This window comes from Oncorhynchus kisutch, linkage group LG13 (assembly GCF_002021735.2).
Source record: "Oncorhynchus kisutch isolate 150728-3 linkage group LG13, Okis_V2, whole genome shotgun sequence".
Classification (NCBI taxonomy): domain Eukaryota; kingdom Metazoa; phylum Chordata; class Actinopteri; order Salmoniformes; family Salmonidae; genus Oncorhynchus; species Oncorhynchus kisutch.
In genome coordinates this window covers 25,995,161-26,007,241 of record NC_034186.2, presented here as the reverse complement: position 1 = coordinate 26,007,241, position 12,081 = coordinate 25,995,161, and the positions used below count along the sequence as shown (strand labels likewise).

Here is a 12,081-nt window from a genome sequence, read left to right as displayed (position 1 = left end):
ATTCAAATCCAATTGGATGGAAACCTTGCAACTTGTGTATTCTACTATTTTAACTCTCAACAGTGAGTTGAAAATTTGTGGGGGGGGGGTTTAATTGATCTGCGGGCCTACAAAAGTGGCTGCCAGTTGCCTATCCCTGCTCTACAGACATATAGCGCAGCTTTCTCTGAACTACTGGAAGACCAGTCCAGAGGGGAATGTCCATCTCGATCAGCCTGTAAGTGCCTACTAGAAAGAGAGGGGAGATGTTGATGGATATACTTTAGTCTGTGGAAGGGGGGTACATTTTGCTCATGTCACAGACGAGATGTTCTGAATCCACAACATGTCTGTGATTCATTTCCTCCTGAGGTTAACTGGACAGTCCCTGTGTCGATGGCCACGTGTGTGTGTTTGATGTGTCCCATCTCTCTCCCCCCCACTGCAGCTACGTGGCCCTGTTCCCTTACCCCCCCCGTAAGGAGGATGAGTTGGAGTTGAGGAAGGGAGAGATGTTCCTGGTGCTGGAGCGCTGTCAGGACGGATGGTTCAAAGGCACCTCCATGCACACTGGCAAGATAGGAGTGTTCCCCGGAAACTACATGAGCCCTGTCAGCAGGTCTGTCACACACACAGACCTTACGCATGCACACACATATACACATGACTACATGACCAAAAGTATGTGGGCTTTGCTCGGGCTCGTCGAACATCTCATTCCTTTGCTGTTATAACCGCCTCAAGTTCTTCCACACCGATCTTAACCAACCATTTCTGTATGGACTTTACTTTGTGCACAGGGGCATTGTCATGCTGAAACAGGCACGGGCCTTCCCCAAACTGTTGCCACAAAGTTTGGCTCCCAAGTGGTGCAGCGGTCTAAGGCACTGCATCACAGTGCTAGAGGCGTCACTACAGACCATGGTTTGATCTCGGGCTGTATCACAACTGGCCGTGATCGGGAGTCCCATAGGGCGGCGCACAATTGACCCAGTGCCGTCCGGGTTAGGGGAGAGCTTGGCCGGGGTATGCTGTCATTGTAAAATAAGAATTTGTTCTTAACTGACTTGCCTAGTTAAATAAAAGGTTAAATCAAAGTTGGAAGCAGAGAATCACCTAGAATGTCATTGTATGCTGTAGCATTAAGATGTCCCTTCACTGGAACTAAAGCGCCTAGCCCGAACCATGAACAACAGCCCTAGACCATTATTCCTCCTCCACCAAACTTTACAGTTGGCACAATGCAATGGGGCAGGTAGTGTTCTCCTGGCATCCACCAAATTCAGATTCATCAGTCGGACTGCCAGATGGTGAAGCATGATCCATCACTCCAGGGAACGCGTTTCCATCGTTTCCATTGCTTGTGTGCGCGGCTTCCCCAGCCATGTAAACCCGTTTCATGAAGCTCACAACAAAGTTATTTTGCAGACGTTGTTTCCAGAGACCGTTTGGAACTCGGTAGTGAGTGGTGCAACCGAGGTTAGTTCATTTTTACACGCTTCAGCGCTCGGTGGTCATGTTCTGTGAGCTTGTGTGACCTGCCACTTTGACGAACTGACTTGTTGGAAAGTTGGCATCCTATGACGGTAAAGCCATTCTACTGCCAATGTTTGTCTATGGAGATTGCATGGCTGTGTGCTCGATTTTTGTGTTCAGAGGGTAATGCTGAGCGATTAGTGCTTTTTGAGGTTGTTTCGGTTTGATTATTAAAAAGTCAGGGTTTTCAACTTCATTTTTTAAAAATGAAATGCATTAGGAAATAAAGATGTTACTTAGATTTTAAAAAACAACATTTTAATGGAAATTCCAAGGCCAAAAATAGTCAACCATAGTCTCTGATCAGGTCCACATTGGGTAGACATCAATAGAAAAATAGGAAATTGCTATGAAATAATAAAATATTTCAGTTGTGAATATTACTTAATTTATATTTGATTACTTAATTCCTTAAAGTAATAATCTGCTCAGGCAGTTGCAGTCAGCCAGCCAGGCCATCTGTTTTGTGCTCCCCATACTGTACTGTCTTTAGTCATCCTAGTTAGCTAGCCTGCCTAATTATGCTGCAGAGCTGTCTGACGATATAATTTTACTAGTTCATTTGATCACTTGTTTTGGTACTGCTCATAAGTAGTTTGTTTTTGGTCGCAGGATCAGGAATGGCCGACAAATTGCAACATTTACTTTGAGCTAACGGTGCAAATAGCACTGCTGGGTGATTTGAAACGTCAGTCAATCCGATCAATAATATAATACTCTTAGCAAAAATCTTTCTTTAATTTACCATCTTTAGGAACTTTGAGAATGAATAGGTTCAGAACTTTTGTGAAACATCACAGCACAGTGGAAAAATATATGGCAGCAAGAAACCAAAACTGGATGGTCTTCAGAGATGGATGGATAGGAGGGGTTGAGGGTAGTTGAAGCCTGGGACTAAAAACAAACAAAAGATAACTGAAGTAATATATACTGTGCCCGTAAAATGTATATAAACTAGAAAATAAACATCTCTTTTTCAGGACCCTGTCTTTCAAAGATCATTTGTAAATATCCAAATAACTTAACAGATCTTCATTGTAAAGGGTTTAAACACATGCTTGTTCAATGAACCATAAACAATGAATGAACATGCACCTGTGGAACGGTCGTTAAGACACTAACAGCTTACAGACGGTAGGCAATTAGGTCACAGTTATGAAAATTTAGGACACTAAAGAGGCCTTTCTACTGACTCTGAAAAACAAAAAAAGAAAGATGCCCAGGGTCCCTGCTCATCTGCGTGAACATGCCTTAGGCATGCTTCAAGGAGGCATGAGGACTGCAGATGTGGCCAGGGCAATAAATTGCAATGTCCAAGCTGTGAGACACCTATGACAGTGCTACAGGGAGACAGGGGGGACAGCTGATCGTTCTCGTAGTGACAGACCACGTGTAACAACACCTGCACAGAATCGGTACATCCAAACATCATACCTGCGGGACAGGTACAGGATGGCAACAACAACTGCCCGAGTTACACCAGGAACTCACAATCCCACCAGTGCTCACACTGTCCGCAATATTCTGAGAGAGACTGGGTTGAGGGCTTGTAGGTCTGTTGTAAGGCAGGTCCTCACCAGACATCACCGGTAACAGCATTGCCTATGGTTACAAACCCACCGTCGCTGGACCAGACAGGACTGGCAAAAAGTGCTCTTCACTGACGAGTCGCGGGTTTGTCTCACCAGCGGTGATGGTCGTATTCGCGTTTATCGTCGAAGGAATGAGCGTTACTCTGGAGCGGGATCGATTTGGAGGTGGAGGGTCCGTCATGGGTAGTGTGTCACAGTATCATCGGACTGAGCTTGTTGTCATTGCAGGCAATCTCAACGCTGTGCCTTACAGGGAAGACATCCTCCTCCCTCATGGGGCGGCAGGGTAGCCTAGTGGTTAGAGAGTTGGACTAGCAACCGAAAGGTTGTAAGTTCAAATCCCCAAGCTGACAAGGTACAAATCTGTCGTTCTGCCCCTGAACAGACGGTTAATTGAAAATAAGAATTTGTTCTTAACTGACTTGCCTAGTTAAATAAAGGTAAAATAAATCAATATGGTACCCTTCCTGCAGGCTCATCCTGACATGACACTACAGCCTGACAATGCCACCAGCCATACTGCTCGTTCTTTCAAGACAAGAATTTCAGTGTTCTGCCATGGCCAGCGAAGAGCCCGGATCTCAATACCATTGAGCACATCTGGGACCTGTTGGATCGGAGGGTGAGGGCTAGGGCCATTCCCCCCCAGAAATGTCCGGGAACTTGGTAACATCTCACAGCAAATCTGGTGCAGTGCACGAGGAGGAGATGCACTGCAGTACACACCAGATACTGACTGACTTTTGATTTTGACCCCCTCTTTGTTCAGGGACACATTATTCAATTTCTGTTAGTCACATGTCTGTGGAACATGCTCAGTTTGTCTGTTGTGTAAATATTTGTAAGAACATAAGATTCAACATGTTAAGTTTAACAGTTGATAGTGAGAGGACATTTCTATTTTTTGCTGAGTTTAGTATGTATAAGCTGGAAGTACAAGCCTAACATGCTGACCATACCGGATGCGTGCGTTGCAAATTAAATTTACACATACTTTATTCAATCATTGCACCCACACTGCTTGCCCGCATCAGTGTAGTAAGGCGCTAAAATAGAACTTGGTTCTATTTGTGACGCTCGACAAGCTGCAAGTCCTGCCTCTCCCATCTCCTCATTGGTTTTTAGGAGCATATGCCCACGTGGGTGGTTGAAAGATGAACTGTGGTTAACACTCCAGTCGGTTGTGGTCATGCACCTTAAAGTTGGTTGCCAATTGCCATATAATGACCGAAGAAGAAGGAAGGAGGAGAGATTACTAGAAACAAACTCGGTTGACCCTTTTATCTGTGGATTAATTGTCAGAGTAGAGGACCTTGTGCATTTCAGGTAAAATAATAACCCAATGTTTATATCCCAATATTTATATACAAATTAGCTAGCAACAGCAAGCTAGCTAGCTTAATTGCCATAAATGTTTAAATCTTTTCGACCTGTCCCCAAGTTAATATAGTTGGTTCAGAGTTTGTTTTGATATTTCAACCTGTGTGTCCTGATCGCGTCTGGTGTGGGTGGACAAAATCAACTTGTGGTCTGGTCAGCATTTAAGTGTTGTTCAGTAGTTTACTTCAATTAGGGGAGGGGTGGTAGGGTTAAAGGAAAATAACATTTTTGTATTTATATTTACAAAAATATATTGCAAATGATGCAGAGGATTATCTGCAATATTAACGCTGATCTACCTCCCCAAAAAATGTAATGTATACGTACTGAACAAAAATATAAACGCAACATGGAAACTGTTGGTCTAAAAGATCCCAGAAATGTTGCATACGCACAAATCTTAACTTCTCTCAAATTGTGCACAAATTTGTTTTCATTCCTGTTAGTGAGCATTTCTCCTCCTTTGCCAGGATAATCCATTCACCTGACAGGTGTGGCATATCAAGAAGCTTTATTAAATAGCATTATCATTACACACGTGCATCTTTTGCTGGGGACAATAAAAGGACACTCTAAAATGTGCAGTTTTGTTACACAACACAATGCCACAGATGTCTCAAGTTTTGAGGGAGGGTGCAATTGGCATGCTGACTGCAGGAATGAGCTGTCCACCAGAGCTGTTGCCAGAGAATTGAATGTTCATTTTCTCTACTTTAAACTTTTTATAGAATTTGGAAACACTTCCAAACGGCCTGACAAACGTAGACCACGTGTAACCATGCAAGTGCAGGACCTCAACATTCCCACATATGCTGAGCAATTGTTGGCTGCTTTTCTTTCACTCTGTGGTCCAACTCATCCCAAACCATCTCAATATGGTTGGGGTTGGGTGATTGTGGAGGCCAGGTCATCTGATGCAGCACTCCATCACTCTCATTCTTGGTCGAATAGCCCTTACACAGCTTGGAGGTGTGTTTTAGGGCATTGTCCTGTTGAAAAACACATGTTATCTATCCCCACTAAGCGCAAACCAGATGGGAAGGTGTATCGCTGCAGAATGCTGTGGTAGCCATGCTGGTTAAGTTTGCCTTGAATTAAAAATAAATTGGACAGTGTCACCAGCAAAGCACCATCAACCAAAACCTCCTCCATGCTTCACGGTGGGAACCACACATGCAGAGATCATCCGTTCACCTACGAAAAATCTCATGTTTCTTGGCCCAAGCAAGTGTCTTTTTCTTATTGGTATCCTTTAGTAGCGGTTTCTTTGCAGCAATTTGACCATGAAGGCCAGTCGATGTTGAGATGTCTGTTAATTGAAATCTGTGAAGCATTTATTTGGGCTGTAATCTGAGGTGCAGTTAACTCTAATGAACTTGGCTCTGCTGCAGAGTAACTCTGGGTCTTCCTTTCCTGTGACGGTCCTCATGAGCCAGTTTCATCATAGCGCTTGATAGTTTTTGTGACTGCACTTGAAGAAACTTTCAAGGTATTGACTGACCATGTCTTAATGATCTACTGTCGTTTCTCTTTACTTATTTGAGTTGTTCTTGCCATAATTATTTATATTTTTTTGCCATTATTTAACCAGGTAAGCTAGTTGAGAACAAGTTCTCATTTACAACTGCGACCTGGACAAGATAAAGCAAAGCAGTGCGACAGAAACGACAACAGAGTTACACATGGAGTAAACAAGCGTACAGTCAATAACACAATAGAAAAAAAGCTTTAGCTAGCATTGACTTATAGATGACATGGAGCCAGTGGGTCTGGTGACGAGTATGTAGTGAGGGCCAGCCGACTAGAGTATACAGGTCGCAGTGGTGGGTGATATAAGGCACTTTGGTAACAAAACGGATGGCACTGTGATAGTCTTCATCCAATTTGCTGAGTAGAGTATTGGATGCTATTTTGTAGATGACATCGCCGAAGTCGAGGATTGGTAGGATAGTCCGTTTTACTAGGTTAAGTTTGGCGGCATGAGTCAAGAAGGCTTTGTTGCGAAATAGGAAGCCAATTCTAGATTTGATTTTGGATTGGAGATGTTTGATATGAGTCTGGAAGGAAAGTTTACAGTCTAGCCAGGTATTTGTAGTTGTCTACGTATTCTAGGTCAGAACCGTCCAGAGTAGTGATGCTAGTTGGGCAGGAGGGCGGTTGCGGGCAGCAAACGGTTGAAAAGCATGATTTTGGTTTTTACTAGCGTTTAAGAGCAGTTGGAGGCCATGGAAGGAGTTTTGTATGCCATTGAAGCTCGTTTGGAGGTCAGTTAACACAGTGTCCAAAGAAGGGCCAGATGTATACAGAATGGTGTCGTCTGCGTAGAGATGGATCAGGGTATCACCCGCAGTAAGAGCGACATCGTTGATATATACAGAGAAGAGTGTCGGCCTGAGAATTGAACCCGAGGCAGGCAGTGATTTGAGAAACCAAGGTCGATGAAGACGGCTGCACAGCACTGTCTTTTATCGATGGAGGTTATGATATCGTTTAGGTCCTTGAGTGTGGCTGAGGTGCACCCGTGGCCAGCTCGGAAACCGGATTGCACAGCGGGGAAGGTACGGTGGGATTCGGTGTTCTGTTTATTAACTTGGCTTTCGAAGACTTTCGACAGGCAGGGCAGGATGGATATAGGTCTATAACAGTTTGGTTCTAGAGTGTCACCCCCTTTGAAGAGGGGGATGACCGCGGCGGGTTTCCAATCTTTAGGGATCTCGGACGATACGAAAGAGATGTTGAACCGACTGGTAATAGGGGTTGCCACAATGGCGGCGGATAATTTTAGAAAGAGAGGGTCCATATTGTCTACCCCTGCTGATTTATACAGGTCCGGGTTTTGCAGCACTTTCAGAACATCTGCCATTTGGGTGAAGGAGAAGCTTGGGGAGGATTGGGGTAGCCAGGAGGAAAGCATGGCCAGCCATAGAGAAATGCTTATTGAAATGTTCGATTATCATGGATTTATCGGTGGTGACCGTGTTACCTATCCTCAGGGCAATTGGGAGGATGTGCTGTTGTTCTCCATGGACTTTACAGTGCCCCACAACTTTTTGGAGTTAGAGCTACAGGATGCAAATTTCTGTTTGAAAAAGCTAGCCTTCCTGACTGACTGTGTGTGTATTGGTTCCTGACTTCCCTGAACATTTGCATATCGTGAGGACTATTTGATGCTAATACAGTCCCCCGCAGGATGTTTTTGTGCTAGTCAAAGGCAGTCAGGTCTGGAGTGAACCAAGGTCTATATCTGTTCTTTGTTCTACATGTTTTGTATGGGGCATGCTTATTTAAGATGGTGAGGAAATTACTTTTAAAGAACACTCAGGCATCCTCGACTGACGGGATGAGGTCAATATCCTTCCAGGATACCCGTGCCAGGTCGATTTAGAAAGGCCTGCTCGCAGAAGTGTTTGACAGTGATGACGGGTTGTCGTTTGTCCGCGGACCCATAGCGGATGCAGGCAATGAGGCAGTGATCACAGAGATCCTGATTGAAAACAGGAGAGGTGTATTTGGAGGGCAAGTTGGTCAGGATATCTATGAGGGTGCCCATGCTTACGGATTTAGGGTTGTACCTGGTGGTTTCCTTGATTATTTGTGTGAGATTGAGGGCATCGAGCTTAGATTGTAGGACTTCTGGGGTGTTAAGCATATCCCAGTTTGGTCACCTAACAGAATGAACTATGAAGATAGATGGGGGGCAATCAATTCACATATGGTGTCCAGGGCACAGCTGGGAGCTGAGGGGGGTCTGTAACAGGCGGCAACAGCGAGAGACTTATTTCTGGAGAGATTAATTTGGTCTGTCACCAAATAGGTGTATATTCTGTATACCACGATTACAAAAGACAACTGATTGGCGCAAACGCGTTAAGGAAAGAAATTCCACAAAGGAAATTTTACCAAGGCACACCTGTTAATTGAAATGCATTCCATGTGACTACCTCATCAAGCTGGTTGATAGATTGCCAAGAGTGTGCAAAGCTGTCAAGGCAAAGGGTGGCTACTTTGAAGAATCTCAAATATAAAATATATTTTGATTTAACATTTTTCTTTTCTTGTTACAACATGATTCCATTTGTGTTATTTCATGATTTTGATGTCTTCACTATTATTCTACAATGTAGAAAATAGTCCAAATGAAGAGAAACCCTTGAATGAGTAGGTGTCCAAACTTCTGACCGACACTGTGTGTGTGTGTGTGTGTGTGTGTGTGTGTGTGTGTGTGTGTACACACTACCATTCAAAAGTTTGGGGACACTTAGAAATGTCCTTGTTTTTGAAAGAAAAGCTAAATAAATGTCCATACAAATAACATCAAATTGATCAGAAATACAGTGTAGACATTGTTCATGTTGTAAATGACTATTGTAGCTGGAAATGGCAGATTTTTATTTTTTTATGGAATATCAACATAGGTGTACAGAGGCCCATTATCAGCAACCATCACTCCTGTGTTACAATGGCATGTTGTGTTAGGTAATACAAGTTTATCATTTTAAAAGGCTAATTGATCATTAGAAAACCCTTTTTCAATTATGTTAGCACAGCTGAAAATCGTTGTGCTGATTTAAAGAAGCAATGAAACTTGCCTTCTTTAGGCTAGTTGACTATCTGGAGAATCATCATTTGTGGGTTCGATTGCAGCCTCAAAATGACCAGAAACAAAGACCTTTCATCTGAAACTCGTCAGACTATTCTTGTTCTGAGAAATAAAGGCTATTCCATGCGAGAAATTGCCAAGAAACTGAAGATCTGGTACAACATTGTGTACTACTCCCTTCACAGAACAGCTTAAACTGGCTCTAACCAGAATAGAAAGAGTGGGAGGCCACGGTGCACAACTGAGCAAGAGGGCAAGTACATTAGAGTGTCTAGTTTGAGAAACAGACGCCTCACAAGTCCTCAACTGAAAGCTTTATTAAATAATACCCGCAAAACACCAGTCTCAACGTCAACAGTGAAGAGGCAACTCCGGGATTCTGGCCCTCTAGGCAGAGTTGCAAAGGAAAAGCCATATCTCAGACTGGCCTCTTCACTGTTGACATTGAGCCTGGTGTTTTGAGGGTACTATTTAATGAAGCTGCCAGTTGAGGACTTGTGAGAGGCGTCTTTCTCAAATTAGACACACTAATGTACTTGTCCTCTTGCTCAGTTGTGCACCGGGGCCTCCCACTCCTCACAGCGTTGTACCAGATCTTCAGTTTCTTGGAAATTTCTCGCATGGAGTAGCCTTCATTTCTCAGAACAAGAATAGACTGACGAGTTTCAGAAGAAAGTTATTTGTTTCTGGCTATTTTTATGCCTGTAATCGAACCCACAAATGCTGATGCTCGAGATACTCTACTAGTCTAAAGGCCAATTTTATTGCTTCTTTAATCAGAACATCAGTTTTCAGCTGTGCTAACATAATTGCAAAAGGGTTTTCTAATCATCAATTAGCCTTTTAAAATGATAAACTTGGATTAGCTAACACAACGTGCCATTGGAACACAGGAGTGATGGTTGCTGATAATGGACCTCTGTACGCCTATGTAGATATTCCAGAAAAAATCTGCCATTTCCAGCTGCAATAGTCATTTACAACATTAACAATGTCTACACTGTATTCCTGATCAATTTGATGATATTTTAATGGACAAAAAATGTGCTATTCTTTCAAAACAAGTACATTTTGAAGTCACCCCAAACTTTTGAATGGTGGTGTATGCACTCACACATATGTACACACACACTGATTATCTCTGTATATGCAGCTATCATAAGGCTCCCAGCCCTAACCCCTCTCCTCTTGTTGGTCCCATTAGGACGGCATCAGGCAGCACCCAGCCCAAGGTGCCCCTAACTCTGTGCACACAGGCTGGGAGAGGGGTCACCATCGTCAGCCCCTCCACTTCTCTGGGGGCCATCGTTCCAGGGCCTGACTTAAACAAGTCACTGCCCATCTGTCCTGGCCCTGACCCCTCCAGCCCTTTACCTGCTGCCATGGTGACGGCTGCTCACGTGGCGACCGGACAGGCCAAGGTTCTCATGCACATGACCTCCCAGATGACTGTTAACCAGGCACGCAACGCTGTCAGGACAGGTAGGGTCACCTACTAGGGGAATGGAGGTGTGCAAGTATACATTCTATGTAGCCTGAGGATGGGATAGTGTATTTGTTAATGAATATATAGGGAAATGGTATGTGTGTATGATCTGACCCTGTGCCTCTCCTCTGGCCCCAGCAGCCTGCCACAGTCAGGACCGGCCCACCGCTGCTGTGACACCCATCCAGTCCCAGACCTCTGTAGCCTATCTGCCCCACCTGGCTGTGTGCCAGTCCCAGCCCTCCTCCAACCCTGCCCAGGGCTGTGTTCGTGCCGGTGTGGCACTGGGCTGTGCCTCTGCCTCCCTCACCCCGCCCAATGTCAGTGCCGCCTCGCTGGATCGTGATGTCCTGCGACCAGTGGCAGACCTCACCATGCCCGTTGCCCCAGGCAACAGCAACTCCACATCAGCTAATTCCTCCCTTGCCTGTCGGCTGGACAAGGACGGCAAGGTGGGCATTCATGATAGCACCCTAGCCATCAGTATTGCTATCAACAATGTTAGCATATTTCTTATGTTTGCATATACTTCTATTATGCCTAGCATATTTGGTTGGTGTTCACCACGTCTACAATGGATTGCTAAATTAGTTGACATTCGCCTGGAGTGTCTGGTGCTCTTGTTTACTGCAGAGTATTTTGAATACCATGTCCTCTGTATGTTGTTGAACACAGATGTTCCAGTTTATCTTCAGAAATTGACGCACAGCGCTCAGTCTGTTTCACGGGCGAGCCTTGGGAATTGAGTTAAGAGACTAGAGATGGGAGTCAGTCCAGGCCAGCCAACACAAACAGAACAGGCAGCTGGCAGCAGGCCTGATGACATTACAACCCTGATTAGTCAGCCAACCACCTAATGACAGACAATAGTTTCTGTTTATGCAGATTCTAATGTCCATACAATTTAATTCCTGTAAGACAGTCTATATCTAGCCTACACCGTTGTCAGACAAGTGCAACATAGTAGCAACATAATTCGTAAACTTTTTTCTCTCGCTTTCTCTGTTTCGTTCTGTCGTTCTGCAGAGGGAGAAGAAAGGTCTTCTGAAGCTGTTGTCATCTAACAAGAAGAAGTCTCGCCCTTCTCCCCCCTCCTCCCCCACCCTGGAGGCAGAACAGGCTGCTACTGGGGAGGTCTTCCAAAGGGCCATGGGCCCCGACACCACCCCCTCCCCCTCGCTCTCCTCCACCACCGTTGGCATGGGTAACCATGGCCGTGCAGTCCCCTGCCCCGTGGAGCCTGAGCCTACTTTAGCCACCACCCCAGAGTTAACACAACGTAAGAGCAGTCCTCTGGATGGCTGTGCCCCCATCGCCCCGCCCCCTCGCCAGGCATGCTCCTCCCTCATCTCCCAGCAGCACGATGCTCGGCCAATCATATGCGAGAGGTACTGCATTTCTTATATCGTAGGACAGTGACATGTAATTAATAAAATGGTCTGTCTGATGTGTGTGTCTGTGTAGCGTTTCTGTTCTCCTGTGCTTCGTGGGGCGGTGTGTCAGTACAG

General features: G+C 44.8%; 1 protein-coding gene across 6 annotated transcripts in view; it reads left to right on the top strand.

The window, feature by feature from the left end:
• sh3rf1 (SH3 domain containing ring finger 1) overlaps positions 1–12,081 on the top strand; it is a 68,937-nt gene that overhangs the window by 53,606 nt on the left and 3,250 nt on the right. For 3 of the 6 annotated variants that reach the window (XM_020499300.2, XM_031785871.1, XM_031785872.1), the window contains 4 exons: positions 428–598; positions 10,292–10,569; positions 10,712–11,025; positions 11,600–11,961. In XM_020499300.2, coding sequence (XP_020354889.1) covers positions 428–598; positions 10,292–10,569; positions 10,712–11,025; positions 11,600–11,961 — 1,125 coding nt within the window. The other 3 variants (XM_031785873.1, XM_031785874.1, XM_031785875.1) reach the window with 2 other exon arrangements.